This window comes from Salvelinus fontinalis, chromosome 2 (assembly GCF_029448725.1).
Source record: "Salvelinus fontinalis isolate EN_2023a chromosome 2, ASM2944872v1, whole genome shotgun sequence".
Lineage (NCBI taxonomy): Eukaryota > Metazoa > Chordata > Actinopteri > Salmoniformes > Salmonidae > Salvelinus > Salvelinus fontinalis.
This window is the reverse complement of record NC_074666.1, coordinates 51,413,519-51,435,155: the sequence shown is the minus strand read 5'-3', so window position 1 is coordinate 51,435,155 and position 21,637 is coordinate 51,413,519. Positions and strand designations below refer to the sequence as shown.

The following is a 21,637-nucleotide window of genomic DNA, read 5'->3' as shown; positions in this document are numbered from 1 at the left end:
TCAAGTCCACATTTCCAAACATCGATGCCCACACATTTACATTTTAGTAATTTAGCAGACAATCTTTTTCAGATTCATTTACATCATAAAGCTAGAATCCTTAAACCAAGAACCAAAAGCTGATTTACCAAGCTAACTCAGTAAGTCAGAGACCAAAGGAATTTCCAGTTTGCCATCCCTTAACCCACTCCTATACGCTTACTATCTATAGTGCCCCTTGACAATAGTATCTTCTGGCCAGTGGAGTTTTGTTTTAAGTCCCTTGACACACCTTCTGAAAGATAAAATGCATGGCTTGCATTACGGTTTTGGAAACATAAGGTATAACAGCGAGAAATCAGAAAAAAACGGAAGTTTAAATTACTACACACCTTTATAGGTTTAGGGTTTTTTACATGTTACAGCGCTTGTTAACTGAAAGCAAAGTGGAATATCTGTGTTAATGATCTATCATCGTCTCTTAACACCTGTGTGTAAACGCACGAAGGACGCCATACATGGGTTATCGAAAAATACTGTTGGCTGCAACTGCGTTAAAACCGTGTACAGGAAGTGTATATTTAGCATTTGTACTATTATTTTGATGTGATATGAAAGGGCTTTATGTTTCTATAACCAGACCACAATTGAAAATCGATTGAAGTTTACATGGAATATTTGGCTGTTTTGGCTTCCAGAGCCAATTTGCCTCTGAACAGAACATGTAAGGTCCATGGACTATAAGGAGTAACATAGGCTCATTTGTTCATTATTGGGCTAGACATCCCTGATACCTGGTGTAACAACTCATATGTCTAAAGGTTATAATACTAACCAAGTTAAGGTGTCGTATAAATTGCATGCAGTGTTCACGTTTTGGAAAAAAGTGTGTTAATTTGATAACATTTACACCACGCGTCGAGAAAGTGCACTGTTCCAATCGAATGTCCTTGCGGTTTCCCCCCTGTGGAGGTACATGACGTCACTGTAGTTGTGTCGAGGAGAATAGAAAAGCACAGACGAAAAATTTACCCTTTAATAACACCGATTCGATAGATTTTTATGACCAAAGTATACGTTTTTACGCTTTGAATCATGTCTACTCCGGCTAGAAGACGACTTATGAGAGATTTCAAAAGGTAATGAAGCGTTTCAGCGGTTTTTTGTATTTAGCTAGCTAACTACAGTAAATATAGCTTGCTGGAAGCTAGCTAGCCACTTGCTCTAGTTAGCTAACAGTACCGTTAATTTGAGGCGTGTACAGTGCCAGAGTTGGCTGTAGCTAGCTATCATTGAGTCAGTCATTAATATAATACCAGCCACGTTGTACTGTCTGGTACCTAGCTAGCTAGAGTAAGATGTAACAATGTTGCTTCAGTTAGCCAGCATGCTAGAGCCACACAGATGTGCTACTAGCCAGTTAACTTGTTTTTATTCATCAACATGTGTAACTAGCTAGCTAAATATACTTGTCAGCCACTGCATTTAGCTAGCTATCTAAGTCAAAGGAGTAGTTACCAATTTTACAACTTGATGTTATATGGTTCCTCACCCTGAAAGGAGCTTATGGGCAAGGATAAACTTTAGTCCATGATTTCGTTATTTAATAAATGCCATTACAAACCTCAGTTAACTTTGGCCACCACTAACTGAAATACTGAATCATAGGAGTCGAGTCCAAGCTGAATCTTGACCGGGAGTCGACTCTCCACGTATGTGTCATTGTTGTTAATAACAGTTGGAAAAATGGCAGAGAACGGCAAGCGACAGCAGCGAAGTCATGTATTGCAATACGTTGACAAGGAAATACAAACTTTTTTTTTGGTCGAATTGAGGTACAGGTGCAATGCTTAACCATCTGAAAGGGACACGGTGAGACCCAAGCCGTTGCTTGCAGCGTCGCAGGTGAATTGTGAATTCACATGGAATTTTTGCTATCGTTTTAAACGGAAAACATATTTTTTTTCAAATGGCAGTTTTAAACTTTAAGAATTTTATAATTTGTCACATCTCTATTCCTACTCTACCTGGCTTCCTCTGCCATCAACTGTCCTTGTGTGTAAAATAGACCAATGGAGCATTTCTTGATAAGCCTTGTGGCTTTGGTAAATGCTTAGTTTAATTCAGTCTCACACAACACCTATTGTTAGACATACATTGTTCATAAGATATTTTATTAGTTAGTCTATTTGTAGTCTACGCCACACATCAAGTATCTGGTTGGCAACATGAAGATTTCCTTACAGAGAACTGTAAGCTATAAAAACAAAGAGTCGCACACTCCATATATACACTGTTCAAAAAAATAAAGGGAACACTTAAACAACACAATGTAACTCCAAGTCAATCACACTTCTGTGAAATCAAACTGTTCCATTAGGAAGCAACACTGATTGACAATAAATTTCACATGCTGTTGTGCAAATGGAATAGACAAAAGGTGGAAATTTTAGGCAATTGGCAAGACACCCCCAATAAAGGAGTGGTTCTGCAGGTGGTGACCACAGACCACTTCTCAGTTCCTATGCTTCCTGGCTGATGTTTTGGTCACTTTTGAATGCTGGCGGTGCTTTCACTCTAGTGGTAGCATGAGACGGAGTCTACAACCCACACAAGTGGCTCAGGTAGTGCAGCTCATCCAGGATGGCACATCAATGCGAGCTGTGGCAAGAAGGTTTGCTGTGTCTGTCAGCGTAGTGTCCAGAGCATGGAGGCGCTACCAGGAGACAGGCCAGTACATCAGGAGACGTGGAGGAGGCCGTAGGAGGGCAACAACCCAGCAGCAGGACCGCTACCTCTGCCTTTGTGCAAGGAGGAGCAGGTGGAGCACTGCCAGAGCCCTGCAAAATGACCTCCAGCAGGCCACAAATGTGCATGTGTCTGCTCAAAGGGTCAGAAACAGACCCTTTGAGGGCCCGACGTCCACAGGTGGGGGTTGTGCTTACAGCCCAACACCGTGCAGGACGTTTAGCATTTGCCAGAGAACACCAAGATTGGCAAATTCGCCACTGGTGCTCTTCACAGATGAAAGCAGGTTCACACGCACATGTGACAGACGTGACAGAGTCTGGAGACGTCGTGGAGAACGTTCTGCTGCCTGCAACATCCTCCAGCATGACCGGTTTGGCGGTGGGTCAGTCATGGTGTGGGGTGGCATTTCTTTGGGGGACCGCACAGCCCTCCATTTGCTCGCCAGAGGTAGCCTGACTGCCATTAGGTACCGAGATGAGATCCTCAGACCCCTTGTGAGACCATATGCTGGTGTGGTTGACCCTGGGTTCCTCCTAATGCAAGACAATGCTAGACCTCATGTGGCTGGAGTGTGTCAGCAGTTCCTGCAAGAGGAAGGCATTGATGCTATGGACTGGCCCGCCCGTTCCCCAGACCTGAATCCAATTGAGCACATCTGGGACAACATGTCTCACTGCATCCACCAATGTCACGTTGCACCACAGACTGTCCAGGAGTTGGCGGATGCTTTAGTCCAGGTCTGGGAGGAGAACCCTCAGGAGACCATCTGCCACCTCATCAGGAGCATGCCCAGGCGTTGTAGGGAGGTCATACAGCCACGTGGAGGCCACACACACTACTAAGCCTCATTTTGACTTGTTTTAAGGACATTACATCAAAGTTGGATCAGCCTGTAGTGTGGTTTTCCACTTTAATTTTGAGTGTGACTCCAAATCCAGACCTCCATGGGTTGATAAATTTGATTTACATTGATAATTTTTGTGTGATTTTGTTGTCAACACATTCAACTATGTAAAGAAAAAAGCATTTAATAAGAATATTTCATTCATTCAGATCTAGGATGTGTTATTTTAGTGTTCCCTTTATTTTTTTTGAGCAGTGTATACCCTTCCAGTCACTTATTGGTTAAAAAACCATCAATGTTTCAGCATCACTGTGCCTTCTTCAGGGTAATGTCATGAATGCTTGAACCAGGTTATGTAGACAAACAGTGGAATTAGTAGATTGTTTGTCTACATAACCTGGTTCAAGCATTCATGACATTACCCTGAAGAAGGCACAGTGATGCCGAAACAAACGTTGGTGTTTTTTACCAAACAAATTACTTATACATATGGAGTGTGCAACTCTTTGTTTTTATAGCTTACAGTTTATTCGCAGTTAGTCAGAACCTCTACGCCACATGTGTCAAACTCAAGGCCCGCGGGCCAGATGTGGCCCGCCAGGTCATTTTATGTGGCCCGCGAGAGCTTAAAGGTTTTGAGTGTCTAAAAATAAATACCAAAAAATAAATTAAGAGCGTGCTTTGACCAAAAACTACATTCCCACAATGCCTTTCGATTACGCTAGCCACGGCAGTGTCCATGCCAACGAGTGGAATTGAGATATAAATAATGATCCCAAAATGTCCAGAAAGAGAAAAGTTGATGCAGACGGAAGACTGTTTCAAGAAAGATGGGAAGGCGAATACTTGTTTGCGCTTCAAGGAGAAAGACCGGTATGTCTTTTGTGTTACGAGGCGGTGTCGGTTGTCAAAGAGTACAATCTGCGTCGACATTTTGACACCAAACACGGAGCTAAGTACGCTAAAGCTAGCCTTCAAGAAAAGCAACAAATTGCCCAAGAATTAAAAGGCAAACTGCGGTCGCAGCAGAGTTTGTTCATGAAATCCACAGCCAAAAACGAGGCCGCGGTGAAAGCTAGCTTCATTGTGGCTGAAGAAATCGCCCACGCTTCCAAGTCTTTTTCAGAGGGAGCGTTTTTGAAGCAGTGCATGCTGAAGGTCTGTGAGCAGGTGTGTCCCGACCAGTTACAGACTTTTAAAAATGTCAGTTTATCAAGAAACACCATCGTCGACCGAGTGAAGGAACTAGCAGAAAATCTTACAACACAGCTGGCCGAGGAGACACGCAGCTACACAGCTTTTTCATTAGCTGTTGATGAAAGCACAGATAACACGGACACAGCGCAGTTATCAATTTTTATTAGAGGCGTAAAGTCGGACCTCTCTATCACTGAGGAGCTGTTGGATGTGGCTGCAATGCATGGGACCACGACGGGACAGAACATTTTTGATGCGGTAGAGAAGTCCGTAAGTAAAAATGCATTGCAGTGGGAAAACTTGGTAGGATTAACTACAGACGGTGCACCGGCAATGTGTGGAGGAAAAGTGGGCTTGGTTGGACTAATGAAGGGGAAAATGCAAAAAATGAACTGTCACACGCCTTTGATAACGTATCATTGCATTATCCATCAAGAAGCTTTGTGTGGGAAGGTGCTGGGGATGGAGGACATTGTGACCACAGTCATGAAAACAGTGAACTTCATTCGGGCGCGTGGCCTGAATCACCGTCAGTTCCAGCAGTTTTTGCTGGAGATGGGCTCGGAACACGGGGATGTGCTGTACCATACAGAAGTGCGGTGGCTGAGTAGGAGCAAAGTCCTCAAGCGATTTTTCGAGCTCAGGAAAGACATTGCTCTTTTTATGCAGAGTAAAGGAAAACTCATGTCTGAACTATCAGATCCAAAGTGGATGTGTGACTTTGCTGTGTTGTGTGACATAACCGACCATCTCGCCCAGCTGAATCAGAAGCTGCAGGGACGCAAACAAGTCATCACGCAGATGTCCGACACGATCACGGCTTTCCAGCATAAATTGGACTTATGGATGTGGCAAGTGAAACAGGACAATCTTGTTCACTTTCCTGTTTGTCAGAGCATGTCAGCCTCATTTCCCGAGACTTTTTCATGTGCTCAGTTGGCTACCAAACTGAGCTGGTTAAAGACTGAGTTTGATCGGCGCTTCTCTGACTTCAGAGCACAACAGTCTGGCTTTGACATCTTTGCCAATCCTTTCACCACCGATGTCTGCACTGCACCCCAACACCTTCAGATGGAGCTAATTGAGCTTCAAAGCGACAGTGGCCTGAGAGCAAAGTTTCAGGATGCTACAATCCAGGACTTTTACCGTCTGCTGCCTCCTGGTTTGATGCCACAGCTTCGACTTCATGCTGCCCGTGTTCTGTCCATGTTTGGGAGCACCTATCTGTGCGAACAGTTTTTTTCCATAATGAATCTGAACAAAAACAAGCACAGATCACGCCTCACGGATGACAACCTCCATGCTGTTCTACGCATTGCCTCAGCACAGGACCTAAAACCAGACATTGACACACTGGTAACGGGAAAACGGTGTCAGACATCTGGTCAGAAAACACACAGGCAAGCATTTTTTTTTAAACTTAATTAAAATATAATAAAATGTAATTCAACCAAGAAGAAGAACAGTTAAACTGTGTGCAATTTAATGATTGTGCTTGCATTTTGTTTTGTGTTTATCATTTTCAGAACATGATCAATCGATAGTAGAGAGAGAATCCACTTGGTGTGTTCAAGGACAGGCAGCATCTCCTCATCAAAGACTAACCGAAAAACTTGACCAATATAGTTGTGAACTGAGTCAACCTTTATTTTGGTATTTTTAGTTGATTACATATTATTTATGTGTAGCTGCTGTAGTAATTATTTAATGTTTGCAGGTTTATGTGTGTATGCAGACAAATTGTCATCAAACCATCAGTTGGGTGCACGGCTGTGTGCAGCCTTTTTTTGTAAAATGCTACATGTGTCATACATGTTCTTTGCAGCTAAGTTTTATGTTATTTTTCTTTATTCACTTGGACAGTTTGATCCTTCATTAATGGAGTTATGTGGGTTTTCATAAGCTGACAAAATTTAAAAGGATTTATGTTAGAGCTACAAGCAAACATATATTTTCTATGCAACTGTAATTGTCACTTGAATAAGTTATAATAAATAATGAGTTATTTAACATTAAGGAGGAGTTACATTTATTTTACATTACATTCGATTACATTTATAAGTTACATCTGGCCCTTTGAGGACAGCCATTATGCTGATGTGGCCCTCGGTGAAAATGAGTTTGACACCCCTGCTCTACGCTAAATAATGTTCTCTGGGTGTGCGCCAGCTCATGCTTTTTATTGGATTTGCAGGGAACAGTGACATGATTCAAATGGGACTCACAATTGGTAACAGCACCATGTAGTAGCCTTTCCGTTGTCACGGGGATTACAGTAAATTGGGTCAGTGGTGTTCTCTGGAGAGACTTGTAGTTGGATCTACAAAAACAGTCTCACCTGGTGCGTGAAGGTAAGCTGTTAAAAGTAAATGTTTATTTATTTATTGCGGTGCGCTTTGGAACGGTACTGGTGGATTTCGAGTTACCAGAGAACACTGGGGTTTGGTGATAATAAGCGGCAAGGAGGACCGCTATTTAAGGTTGTAATAATGCCATTATGGTTTGGGTTGTTTTGTATGTTGAAGCCCACAATGGACTCTGGATTCTAGAATGATTGTCATGCATGGCTGTTGTTTTGCAAACAAGCAATAACACTTCTTTCAGTTTAATAGGATGCACACTTGTCGTCTTGTTTGCTCCAAAATATTTTTGATGTTTAGAAAACCAGTCGTCGGGCCAGGGTTTAGGTTTCATTCTATTGTTTCCTCTCGGTTTTTCTGTCCTCAGACTTCAAGAAGACCCCCCAACTGGCGTGAGTGGTGCTCCATCAGAGAATAACATCATGATGTGGAATGCTGTTATTTTTGGGTGAGTGTTCTAAAGCCACCCTTGTTATTGTGCCAGTGTCATCATCCTGGCATGGGCATCAGGACCATACGGATTAGGTGGATATGGGCAAATTGAGCTGTGGTTTTAGGCTACAGTCAGAGTGGGAGCCAGAGGTGTGTGTTGGCGGGGGGTTAGTTTAGATGGTGACATGTAATTGTTGAACTGTGGAGGCTATTTGCCACACATACAAATATTCTCATTTCCAATTAACAAAATAAATGTACAGTATCTGAAACCTGGAATGTATTGCATAGTCATACTCGTTATTTGTATTTATTAGGATCCTTGGGGTCCAAACAGGATTAAATCAACCATCACAACGTAACAGCCACATCATACATTAGTTAAACTTCTTTGTAATGCAATGTGCTATTTAATAGTCTGTATCAAAATTCTATTTGTTATACGGAGGGTGTAAAGGGCATCTCCTGGTGAACAAAAGTGAGAGCAGGCGTTGATCATATCAATCAAAATAATTTCAATTTATTACAATAATTCAGGAAAACCATCTACAGAGCAGAAGCTATGACAAATGTCTAATTTGCCTTCTTTAAAGGGATACTTTGGGATTTTGTCAATGAGGCCCTTAATCTGACTCTGGTGAAGTAGATAAACTCATGGATACTGTTTTTTTGTCTCTGCGTGCAGTATGAAGGAAGCCCTTATATTCTAATATCACAGCACCAATGTTCTCTAAACAACAGCTGGGGGGGCATAAAAAAAAATCTCTGCCTTTTTTTGTTGGGTGCTCCTTTTAACCTCAAATTAGTCCTTTAGGAAGTTTTTCTTGGTAGGCCATTCTCAATCACTATCAACAAATATGAGTTTAATACATGACATACAGCAACAAGTATGATTTTAATAAACAAGCAAAGTGTCAATACAAGATTAAGATTGAATCCTACTACACTGGCTCTGACACTTGTCGGATGTGGCAGGGCTTGAAAACTATTACGGACTACAAAGGGAAACACAGACGTGAGCCTACCAGACGAGCTAAATGCCTTTTATGCTCGCTTCGAGGCAAGCAACACTGAAGCATGCACGAGAGCACCAGCTTTTCTGGATGACTGTATGATAACGCTCTCGGTAGCCGATGTGAACAAAACCTTTAAACAGGTCAACATTCACAAAGCCGCTGGGCTAGACGGATTACCAGGACGTGTACTCAAAGCATGCGCGGACCAACTGTCAAGTGTATTCACTGACATTTTCAATCTCTCCCTGACTGAGTCTGTAATACCTGCATGTTTCAAGTAGACCACCATAGTACCTGTGCCCAAGGAAGCGAAGGTAACCTGCCTAATTGATTACCGCCCCGTGGCACTCACGTCAATAGCCATGAAGTGCTTTGAAAGGCTGGTCATGGCTCACATCAACAGCATCCTCTTGGAAACCCTAGACCCACTCCAATTCGCATTCCACCCCAACAGATCTGCAGATGACGCAATCTCAATCGCACTCCACACTGCCCTTTCTCACCTGGACAAAAGGAACACCTATGTGAGAATGCTGTTCATTGACTACAGCTCAGTGTTCAACACCATAGTGCCCACGAAGCTCATAACTAAGCTAAGTATTCTGGGACTAAACACCTCCCTCTGCAACTGGATCCAGGACTTCCTGACGGGCCGCCCCAGGTGGTAAGAGTAGGCAACAACACGCTGCCACACTGATCCTTAACACTGGGGCCCCTCAGGGGTGTGTACGTTGTCCCCTCCTGTATGCCCTGTTCACCCACGACTGCATGGCCAAACACGACTGCCAACGCTATCATTAAGTTTGCCGATGACACAAAAGTGGTAGGCCTGATCACTGACAACGATGAGATGGCCTATAGGGAGGAGGTCAGAGAATTGGCAGTGTGGTGCCAGGACAACAACCTCTCCCTCAATGTGAGCAAGACTAAGAAGCTGATTGTGGACTACAGGAAAAGGCGGGCCGAACAGGCCCCCATTAACATCGACGGGTCTGTAGTGGAGCGGGTCGAGAGTTTCAAGTAGATTTCGACTGATTTAATTAGGGCCGAAGTGTTCATAACAATCGGTAATTGCCATTTTTGGATGCTGATTATGGCCGATTACATCGCAATCCACGAGGAGACTGCGTGGCAGGCTAACCACCTGTTACGCGAGTGCAGCAAGGAGCCAAGGTAAGTTGCTAGCTAGCATTAAACTTATCTTTATAAAAACAATCAAACTTAACAATCACTAGTTAACTACACATGGTTGATGATATTTCTAGTTTAACTAGCTTGTCCTGCGTTGCATATTATCAATGCGGTGCCAGTTCATTTATCATCGAATCACAGCCTACTTCACCAAATCGGTGATGATTTAACAAAAGCGCATTCATGAAAAAAGCACATTCGTTGCACCAATGAACATAACCATAAACATCAATGCCTTTCTTAAAATCAATACACAAGTTTATATTTTTAAACCTGCATATTTTGTTAGTTTAGAAATTCATATTAACTAGGGAAATTGTCGGTTCTCTTGCATTCAGTGCAAGCAGAGTCAGGGCATATGCAACAGTTTGGGCCGCCTGGCTCGTTGCGAACTGTGTGAAGACCATCTAACAAAGACCATAATTAATTTGCCAGAATTTTACATAATTTTGACATAACATTGAAGGTTGTGCAATGTAACAGCAATATTTAGACTTAATTTGACCATATTAATGACCTAAGGCTCGTATTTCCGTGTGTTTATTATATTATAATTAAGTCTATGATTTGATAGAGCAGTCTGACTGAGCGGTGGTAGGCAGCAGCATTATCGTAAGCATTTATTCAAACAGCACTTTCCTGCGTTTGCTAGCAGCTCTCTATAGTGCCTATAAGAACATCCAATAGTCAAAGGTATATGAAATACAAATGGTATAGAGAGAAATAGTCCAATAATTCCTATAATAACTACAACCTAAAATGTCTTAACTGGGAATATTGAAGACTCATGTTTAAAGGAACCACCAGCTTTCATATGTTCTCATGTTCTGAGTGAGGAACTTAAACGTTATCTTTTTTACATGGCACATATTGCACTTTTACTTTCTTCTCCAACACTTTGTTTTTGCATTATTTAAACCAAATGTAACATGTTTCATTATTTATTTGAGACTAAATTGATTATATTAAGTTAAAAATAAGTGTTCATTCAGTATTGTTGTAATTGTCATTGTTACAAATATATAAATAAGAATCACCTGATTTGAATCGGTATCAGCTTTTTTTGGTCCTCCAATAATCGATATCGTCGTTGAAAAATCATAATCGGTCGACCTCTAGTTTTAAGTTCCTTGGTGTCCACATCACCAACAGACTATCATGGTCCTAACATACCAAGACAGTCGTGAAGAGGGCACGACAAAACCTTTTCCCCCTCAGGAGACTGAAAAGATTTGGCATGGGTCCTCATATCCTCAAAGGTTTCTACAGCTGCACCATTCGGGAGCATCCTGACCGGTTGCATCACCGCCTGGTGTGGCAACTGCTTGGCATCTGACCGTAAGGCGCTACAGAGGTTAGTGCGTCTGGGCCAAGCTTCCTGCCATCCAGGACCTACAGTTGAAGTCGGAAGTTTACATACACTTAGGTTGGAGTCCTTAAAACTATTTTTTCAACCACTCCACAAATTTCTTGATAGCAAACTATAGTTTTGGCAAGTCGGTTAGGACATCCACTTCGTGTATGACACAAGTAATTTTTCCAACAATTGTTTACAGACAATATTTCACTTATATTTCACTGTATCACAATTCCAGTGGGTCAGAAGTTTACATACACTAATTTGACTGTGCCTTTCAACAGCTTCGAAAATTCCAGAAAATGATGTCATGGCTTTAGAAGCTTCTGATAGACATAATTTGAGTCAATTGGAGGTGTACCTGTGGATGTATTTCAAGGCCTACCTTCCAACTCAGTGCCTCTTTGCTTGACATCATGGGAAAATCAAAAGAAATCAGCCAAGACCTCAGAAAACAAATTGTATACCTCCACAAGTCTGGTTCATCCTTGGGAGCAATTTCCAAATGCCTGAAGGTACCATGTTCATCTGTACAGACAATAGTACGCAAGTATAAACACCATGGGACCATGCAGCCGTCATAACGCTCAGGAAGGAGACGCAATCTGTCTCCTAGAGATTAACGTACTTTGGTGCCAAAAGTGCAAATCAATCCCATAACAACAGCAAAGGACGTTGTGAAGGTGCTAGAGGAAAACAGGTACAAAAGTATCTATATCCACAGTAAAACGAGTCCTATATCGACATAACCTGAAAGGCCGCTCAGCAAGGAAGAAGCCACTGCTCCAATACCGCCATAAAAAAGCCAGACTACGGTTTGCAACTGCACATGGGGACAAAGATCATACGTTTTGGGAGAAGTGACCTCCGGTCTGATGAAACAAAAATAGAACTGTTTGGCCATAATGACCATTATGTTTGGAGGAAAAAGGGGGAGGCTTGCAAGCCAAATAACACTATCCCAACTGAAGCACAGGGGTGGCAGCATTATGTTGTGGGGGTGCTTTGCTGCAGGAGGGACTGGTGCACTTCACAAAATAGATGGCATCATGAGGATGGAAAATTATGTGGATATATTGAAGCAACATCTCAAAACATCAGTCAGGAAGTTAACGCTTGGTCGCAAATGGGTCTTCCAAATGGACAATGACCCCAAGCATACTTCCAAAGTCGTGGCAAAATGGCTTAAGGACAACAAAGTCAAGGTATTGGAGTGGCCATCACAAAGCCCTGACCTCAATCCTATACAAAATTTGTGGGCAGAACTGAAAAAGCGTGTGCGAACAAGGAGGCCTACAAACCTGACTCAGTTACACCAGCTCTGTCATGAGGAATGGGCAAAATTCACCCAACTTATTGTGAGAAGCTTGTGGAAGGCTACCCAAAACATTTGACCCAAGTTAAACAATTTAAAGGCAATGCTACCAAATACTAATTGAGTGCATGTAAACTTCTGACCCACTGGGAGTGTGATGAAAGAAATACAATCTGAAATAAATTCTTCTCTCTACTATTATTCTGACATTTCACATTCTTAAAATAAAATGTTGATCCTAACTGACCTAAGGGAATTTTTACTGGGATTAAATGTCAGGAATTGTGAAAAACTGAGTTTAAATGTATTTGGCTAAGGTGTATATAAACTTACCACTTCAACTGTATATAATAGGAAAGAGGAAAGCCCATAAAATTGTCGGAGACTCCATTCACCCAATTTATAGACTTTTTTTTGCTACCGCATGGCAAGCGGTACCGGAGCGCCAAGCCTAGGGCCAAAAGTCTCAACAGCTTTTACACCCAAGCCATAAGACTGCTGAACAATTCATAAAATTGCCACCAGACAATTTACATTGTGGGTCCCCTTTTGTACACTGCTGCTACTCGCTGTTTGTTTGTTACTTACGCATAGTCACTTCGCCCCCAACTACATGTACAGATTACCTCAAATAACCTGTACCCCTGCGCACTGACTCGGTACCGGTGCCCCCTGTATATAGCCTCGTTATTCTTATTGTGTTACTTTTTATTTTAGTGTACTTGGTAAATAATTTCTTCTTCTTGAACTGCACTGTTGGTTAATGGCTTGTAAGTAAGCATTTCACGGTAAAGTCTACACTTGTTGTATTTGGCACATGTGACATAAAGTTCGATTTAATACATAACATACAGCATCAAGTATGCATAGTGACCATCAACCCTTGACACAAATGTGTCACAAATAGAACACTTGAAATCATGTGTATTACATAAAGGGGAAACATATAAATATGCTAAGCATTGTGGTAAATAAAGTTAATTTCATTTAAGAGTAATTATCTTAAATATTCCCCATTACAGAGGGAGTGATATTGTGGCAATATGTTTGTTTTGTTTGTCGGGGTCTAATTACTAGATATGAGCTTGTTACAGTACAAGTAATTGTTCCTCTCTTTATTTGCAGGCCTGTGGGTACACCATTTGAGGATGGTAAGATAAAAAAAAAAATCATTCAGTTTGTTAGCTTGCAGTAATGTAAATCATCAGTTTATCATAACACTACTGTAACCCATGAACTGGTTGAAAACAATGAACTTGGCTTTTTTACTTTTTCCAGCCATGCTAGCCAAGAGCAAAGACAGTCTTGGTGTTCTAAAGTGTGATCAATTTGAACAGGTGCATGACTACGCTGCCTTTAATTATGCTGTGTGGAATCTGGAGAAAGTGCTGAGTCAGCCTTCATATTCAGGCTTATATTAGTCATGTGACAGACTGTTAGCTGTGGTGTGGACCACTTTTCTTTCTCCCCTCCATAAAGGATTAGTTTGATTAATGAGGAACGGATGTTTCTTTTAAGTAACACTAATTGTCTCTCTCTCTGCAGGAACTTTTAAGCTTGTGATAGAATTTTCAGAAGAGTACCCTAACAAGCCACCCACGGTTCGATTTATCTCCAAAATGTTTCACCCAAATGGTAAGAGTCCCCTATGTACACATTCGAGATGTCCTAAATACTTAGGTCACGTTATTGATGGGAAAGTGAACTTGGTATGAACTGTTCAGAATTTAGCTCTTCCAGCGAGTAAGCTATTCTGTGTCATGTGATTGTGTATACATCTTTCTTTGAAATTAAAACAATCCTTTTGATCTTGTAGTCTATGCAGATGGAAGTATATGTTTAGACATCCTTCAGAATCGTTGGAGCCCCACATATGATGTGTCGTCCATTTTGACGTCTATCCAGGTAGGTTTGTAATCCTCTCCTCCATCAGTCTGACATCATGAGACTACTTTGTCTGTGTGCATTTTACAAATGTAACACAGGTTCTTTATGTAGTGTACTTAATTTCTGTTTTGCAGTATGTTCTGTATAACCTTTGTTGTAATATAGCATTGTTGTGTTATTTCTGCTCCTGGATATACTGTACGTAAGACTCTGACACCTCACTAAAAGTGTAGGGTCGAAGAACTACATGTGTTCATAGCGGTACATTCAATCACAATTTATTTTTCTTTGTGTTCACAGTCCCTGTTGGATGAGCCGAATCCTAACAGTCCAGCCAACAGCCAGGCTGCACAGCTTTATCAAGAAAACAAGCGGGAGTACGAGAAGAGAGTTTCTGCCATCGTGGAGCAGAGCTGGGTAGACTCCTAACACATCTCCCCCATCCCCTCATCACTCCTATCAAATGCTTCAATCAGTCATTTACCTCATCAAGAAAATAAGTCGACATCAGAAGAACTTAAGTGCCACCAGAAAGAGAAAGTAGGGACTTTTACTTGCTTGCCAACACATTTGAAGAAAATCAATCTGATACTTCTGTTCTTGTTCCAATTTTTTATTGCATGATGTGAAATAAGTTATTGCTAACAGAATTTGTAATATATATTTTTTTGTTGGATTGATGCTGTTATTGTTTAGTTTCTACAGAAATGTTTATTTTTTAACGTCTCGGTTTAAACCATTTGAGAGTATTTTGTCATATCGGCTAATTAGTAGAAATCCATAAAACATGACGACTTGGTTAAAATAATGTATTTTCTGGGAAATGCTACAGTCTGTCGTGTAGCATAAATGTAAGATCAATTGACCAGCTATAAGGCAGACATTCTTTTGCACCCATCCTGGCAGTAGTTTCAAATTACCGCCCTGAATGGAGTCAGTACTATTGATTAGTGATCAAGGTAACTGGCATCCTGCATGTCGATTTTTTTTTTTTTTTTTTTTTTTTTTTTTATATATATATTTTTTTTAATTACCTAAGTCACAAACACACAAAAAAAATCTTATGTCATGTGTTAATTGTATCAACTTTAAGTACAGTGGCACTTGTAATAAGAGGATAATTTGTCTCATCTAGGAAAATGGACAGATAGTAGGTTGACTCCAACAAAAATCCTACTGTTTGGAGCTGTAATTGAACAACACATCTGCTAAGCCTTTTTTCCACATATTGTTACGTTACAGCCTTATTCTACAATTTAAAAAATATATATATTCCATCAATGCCCCATAATGACAAAGTAAAAACAGGTTTTTAGATTTTAGCAAATCTATTTAAAAAAAATACCTATTTACATAAGTAGTTCAGACCCTTTGCTATGAGACTCGTAATTGAGCTCAGGTGCATCCTGTTTCAATTGCTCATCCTTGAGATGTTTCTACTACCGTAATTGCTGGACTATTAAGCGCACCTGAATATAAGCCGTACCCACAGAATTTTTTACAAATATGTATTTTGTACATAAATAAACCGCACATGTCTATAAGCCGCAAGTGCCTACCGGTACATTGAAACAAATGAACTTTACACAGCCTTTAAATGAAACACGGCTTGCAACAAAAATAAATAGGCTTTTAAACTAAACACGGCTTGTAACAAAAATAAATAGGCTTTAACGAAACACGGCTTGTAACAAAAATAAAACATAAATAGCAGTAAACAGTAGCCTACCAAGAAAGTCAAACTTCATTGCAGTGGCGATTGTTTTGGCTTTCAGTCGGATCTGCACAGTTCCAACGTCTTATCATCGACTCATTAAGGCCAAGCTCCCGTGCAGCAGGTCTATTTCCTTTTCCAACAGCCAGATCGATCGCCTTCAACTTGAAAGCTGCATTATATGCATTTCTCCATGTCTTTGCCATGATGAGGGTGACAAAATGACTACCGTAATCAGAATGATGGCAAGTTTGAGCGCGCTCGATTTACGTCACATTATGTGACGGTGCTCAGTTTTTTGGCGGCATGAATCTTGTGAAAAAAAAAAAAATAACATAAATTAGCCGCGTCATTGTATAAACCGCGAGGTTCATAGCGTGGGGAAAAAGTAGCGGTTTATAGTCCGGAAATTACGGTACTTGATTGGAGTCCGGCTGTGGTAAATTCAATTGATTGGACATGATTTGGAAAGGCACCTGTCTGTATAAGGTCCCACAGTTGACAGTGCATGTACGAGCAAAAACCAAGCCATGAGGTCAAAGGAATTATCCATAGAGCTCCGAGACAGGATTGTGTCGAGGCACAGATCTGGGCGAAGGGTACCAAAAAATGTATGCAGCATTGAAGGTCCCCAAGAACATAATGGCCTTGTTTGGAACCACCAATACTCTTCCTAGAGTATAAACTGAGCAATTGGGGGAGAAGAGCCTTGGTCAGGGAGGTGACCAAGAACCCGATGGTAACTATGACAGAGCTCCAGAGTTCCTCTGTTGATGGAAGAACCTTCCAGAAGGACAACAATCTCTGCAGCACTCCACCAATCAGCCCTTTATGGTAAAGTGGCCAGATGGGAGCCACTCAGTAAAAGGCACATGACAACTCGCTTGGAGTTTGCCAAAAGGCACCTAAAGGACTCTCAGACCATGAAAAACAAGATTCTTTGGGCTGATGAAACCAAGATTCTTTGACCTGAATGCCAAGCGTCACATCTGGAGGAAACCTGGCACCATCACGCTGTGGGGATGTTTTTCAGTGGCAGGGACTGTGAGACTAGTCAGGATCGAGGCAAAGATGAACGAAGCAAAGTAGAGAGAGATCCTTAATGAAAACCTGCTTCAGAGTGCTCAGGACCTCAGACTGGGGGCGAAGGTTCACCTTCCAAAAGGACAATGACCCTAAGCACACAGCGAAGACAACGCAGGAGTGGCTTCGGGACAAGTCTCTGAATGTCCTCGAGTGGCCCAGCTAGAGACGGGACTTGATCCCGATCGAACATCTCTGGGGAGACCTGAAAATAGCTGTGCAGCGATGTTCCCATCCACCCTGACAGAGCTCGAGGATCTGTATCACCAAATACAACTGTGCCAAGTAGAGGTCGACCGATTCTGATTTTAACGCCGATACCGATTATTGGAGGGCCCCAAAAAAAAGCTGATACCGATTTAATCGGCCGATTTACAAATAAAACATTTTTTTTTTTTTTTAATAATGACAATTACAACAATACTTAATATAATACATCAATAAAGTCAATATAGCCTCAAATAAATAATGAATGTTTGGTACAAATGTTTGGTATAAATAATGCAATATGTGCCATGTAAGAAAGCTAAGCTGTTTCGACAGCCAAGCTGTCTTCATCAGGGTGTAATCACAAACACTGCGGGCACACCTTAAGTTCCTTGCTCAGAACATGAGAACATATGAAAGCTGGTGGTTCCTTTTAACATGAGTCTTCAATATTCCCAAGTAAGACATTTTAGGTTGTGGTTATTATAGGAAATATAGGACTATTTCTCTCTATACGATTGTATTTCATATACCTTTGACTATTGGATGTTCTTATAGGCACTTTAGTATTGCCAGTGTAACAGTATAGCTTCCATCCCTCTCCTCGCCGCTACCTGGGCTCGAACCGACAACAGCCACCCTCGAAGCAGCGTTACCCATGCAGAGCAAGGGGAACAACTACTCCAAGTCTCAGAGCGAGTGACGTTTGAAACGCTATTAGCGCGCACCCGCTAACTAGCTAGCTATTTCACATCGGTTACACCAGTCTAATCTCGGGAGTTGATAGGCTTGAAGTCATAAACAGTGCAATGCTTGAAGCACAACGAAGAGCTGCTGGCAAAACGCACGAAAGTGCTGTTTGAATGAATGCTTACGAGCCTGCTGGTGCCTACCATCGCTCAGTCAGACTGCTCTATCAAATCATAGACTTAATTATAACATAATAACACACAGAAATATGAGCCTTAGGTCATTAATATGGTCGAATCCGGAAACTATCATCTCGAAAACAAAACGTTTATTCTTTCAGTGAAATACGGAACCGTTCCGTATTTTATGTAACGGGTGGCATCCGTAAGTCTAAATACTCCTGTTACATTGCACAACCTTCAATGTTATGTCATAATTACGTAAAATTCTGGCAAATTAGTTCGCAACGAGCCAGGCGGCCCAAACTGTTGCATATACCCTGACTCTGCGTGCAATGAACGCAAGAGAAGTGACACAATTTCACCTGGTTCATATTGCCTGCTAACCTGGATTTCTTTTAGTTATTTATGCAGGTTTAAAAATATATACTTCTGTGTATTGATTTTAAGAAAGGCATTGATGTTTATGGTTAGGTACACGTTGGAGCAACCTAGAAGAAAAAGAAACGCACACCTATTTAGGCGAGGTGCTGGCTAGCGGAGTAAACTTGAAAATAAAGGAGAGCCGCACACTTTAGGAGCTCAGATGCAAAAAAAATGTATTACCAACGTTTCGACAGCCAAGCTGTCTTCATCAGGGTGTAATCACAAACACTGCGGGATGACTCGTTTATATAGTGTCAAAAGACAGAGGAACGACAGTCCTTTTTCGCGAATGTGCACCGCATCGATTATATGCAGCGCAGGACACGCTAGATAAACTAGTAATATCAACCATGTGCAGTTGTAACTAGTGATTATGATCGATTTTTATAAGATAAGTTTAATGCTAGCTAGCAACTTACCTTGGCTTCTTACTGCATTTGCGTAACAGGCAGGCTCCTCGTAAGGCAGGTGGTTAAAGCGTTGGACGAGTTAACCGTAAGGTATCCCTGAGCTGACGAGGTAAAAATCTGCCGTTCTGCCCCTGAACAAGGCAGTTAACCCACCGTTTCTAGGCCGTAATTGAAAATAAGAATGTGTTCTTAACTGACTTTCCTAGTTAAATAAAGGTGTAAAAAAAAAAAAAACGGCAAAATCGGCTTCCAAAAATAGATTTCTGATTTATGAAAACTTGAAATCTGCCGACCTCTAGTGCCAAGCTTGTTGTTTCATACCCAAGAAGACTCGAGTTTGTAATCGCCGGGTGCTTCAACAAAGTACTGAGTAAAGTGTCTGAATACTTGTAAATGTTTATTTATTTTTACATATAAATTTGCTAAAAAGTCAAATCTGTTTCTGTTTCCCCCCCTCAATCTACACACAACACCCTAATAATGACAAAGCAATGTGGAAAAGGTCAAGGGGTCTGATTACTTTCCGAATGCACTGTAATAACGAGTACACGCCATATCCAACATTATTATGGAAGTCATTTTTCATATTTACTAGGGTAAATAACATCTGCTGAAAATGTGTATGTGATAAATACCACTTGATTTGCTATATATATTTTTTACAGGATGGGTCATATTGTGGCAAGTGGTTTATTTGAACCTTATATGGAGAAGGGATATGTTATACATTTTTGTGAATTCACTCAAAATGTATACTTATATGCTGTGTAAACAAAATAAAACATTTTTCAGACTTTGTGATTTTGATTTCAGCTCATTTTTCTTATGTGAAGAGTGCAGCTGTGGCATGTATAATTGTTTTGTCTTTGATAGTATTATGGACTAGGGTAAATGAACCTCATCCGCTGCAACCTCGATGGGCAGTAGCAGGCAACTAGGGGAGACACTAATTTGGGAAAAAGACAGTCCTCTGTGACCTGGAAACCGATAAGTGGTTGAAGAGTGTTAAGTTAGTAGATAAACGGAGGAGTGTCCTCGCCTCCCCCTGAGAAACCACGAGTATCCTACCTGAGTCCTTCGCGGAAGAATTTTAAGATCTGTCCACCCCTTTGAAAGAGCGGTTTTCTCGAAGGAGAAAAGCATGCACACATTTAAAAAACGATACCCTACTTATCCTTTTATCTATAAAATGTATTGCACAACTATACTGAACAAACATATAAACACAACATGCAACAATTTCAAAGATCTTACTGAGTTAGTTCATATGAGGAAATCAATCAATGAAATTAATTCATTAGGCCCTAATCTATGGATTTCACATGACTGGGAATACAGATGTTGATCAGATACCTTAAAAATGGGCCTCAGGATCTCGTCACGGTATTTCTGTGCATTCAAATTGCCATCAATAAAATGCAATTGTGTTTGTCTGTAGCTTACATCTGCACATACCATAACCCCACTGTCACCATGGGGCACTCTGTTCCCAACGTTGACATAAGCAAACCGCTCGTCTACACAACGCCATACATGCTGTCGGCCATCTGCCCGTATCAGTTGAAACCGGGATTCAGCCGTGAAGAGCACACTTCTCCAGCATGCCAGTGGTCATCGAAGGTGAGCATTTGCTCACTGAAGTCGGTCACGACGCCAAACGGCTGTCAGGCCCTGACAAGCATACAGATGAGCTTCCCTGAGATGGTTTCTGACAGTGCAGAAATATTTTGTGCAAACCCACAGTTTCATCAGCTGTCCGGGTGGCTAGTCTCAGACGATCTTGCAGGTGAAGAAGCTGGATGTGGAGGTCCTGGGCTGGCATGTTTACACATGGTCTGCGGTTGTGAGGCTGGTTGGACATACTGCCAAATGATCTAAAACGACATTGGAGGCAGCTTATGGTAGAGAAATTAACATTCAACTCTCAGGTAACAGCTCTGGTGGACATTCTCAGGTAACAGCTCTGGTGGACATTCCTGCAGTCAGCATGTCAATTTGCACACTCCCTCAAAACTTGAGACATCTGTGGCATTGTGTGACAAAACTGCACATTTTGGCCTTTTATTGTCCCCAGCACAAGATGCACCTATATAATGATCATGTTGTTTAATCAGCTTCTTGATATGCCACACCTGTTAGGTGGATGAATTATCTTGGCAAAGGAGAAATGTTCACTAACAGGGATGCAAACAAGTTTGAGAGAAATAAGCGGTTTGTGCGTATGGAACATTTCTGGGATTTTCTATTTCAGCTCATAAAACATGGGACCAACACTTTACATGTTGCGTTTATATTTTAGTAGTAGAGCAGACTGGTCTGGATCATCCCTGGCAGGCAGGGGCAGTGTTTCCCTTACTGCTCAGTGAGCAAGCACCAGGGCCATATACCAGCATAGACTTCAGAAAGCACATTGGAGCAGAAGATCTGAGTTTCTGAGGAGGAAAGGCATGGAATCAAGGATAGTTCACTCTGGGATAATTAGGGAGAACTGAGGAATGTGTGAAGACCACGTGGAAAGCCCTTTTCTGTACCCCTCCCTTGATTTGAATGGGAGGTACACGGCTCTCAGGAGATTATGTAAAAATCGTAACTCATCATA

General features: G+C 41.4%; 2 protein-coding genes across 2 annotated transcripts; both read left to right on the top strand.

Annotated features, from left to right (window-relative positions):
• Positions 1-932: 932 nt before the first annotated feature.
• On the top strand, positions 933-19,839 carry LOC129820790 (ubiquitin-conjugating enzyme E2 B). The gene is made up of 6 exons (XM_055877758.1): positions 933-1,118; positions 7,499-7,579; positions 13,568-13,593; positions 13,988-14,077; positions 14,259-14,347; positions 14,630-19,839. Exons 1-6 carry the CDS (start codon positions 1,075-1,077, stop codon positions 14,756-14,758), a joined length of 459 nt encoding a protein of 152 aa, XP_055733733.1. The 5' UTR covers positions 933-1,074; the 3' UTR covers positions 14,759-19,839.
• On the top strand, positions 4,300-6,787 carry LOC129820780 (general transcription factor II-I repeat domain-containing protein 2B-like). The gene is made up of 2 exons (XM_055877747.1): positions 4,300-6,171; positions 6,298-6,787. The coding sequence occupies exons 1-2, from the start codon at positions 4,355-4,357 to the stop codon at positions 6,302-6,304; spliced, it is 1,824 nt and encodes a 607-aa protein (XP_055733722.1). The 5' UTR covers positions 4,300-4,354; the 3' UTR covers positions 6,305-6,787.
• Positions 19,840-21,637: the final 1,798 nt, after the last annotated feature.

What these genes read in the sequence shown, in the direction of transcription:
- LOC129820790 (XM_055877758.1), top strand. Translation starts at nt 1,075, where the DNA reads ATGTCTACTCCGGCTAGAAGACGACTTATGAGAGATTTCAAAAG. An exon ending in TGGAATGCTGTTATTTTTGG is followed by an intron (nt 7,580 to 13,567) that starts GTGAGTGTTCTA and finishes CTTTATTTGCAG; the next exon opens with GCCTGTGGGTACACCATTTG. An exon ending in CCATTTTGACGTCTATCCAG is followed by an intron (nt 14,348 to 14,629) that starts GTAGGTTTGTAA and finishes TTGTGTTCACAG; the next exon opens with TCCCTGTTGGATGAGCCGAA.
- LOC129820780 (XM_055877747.1), top strand. Translation starts at nt 4,355, where the DNA reads ATGTCCAGAAAGAGAAAAGTTGATGCAGACGGAAGACTGTTTCAAGAA.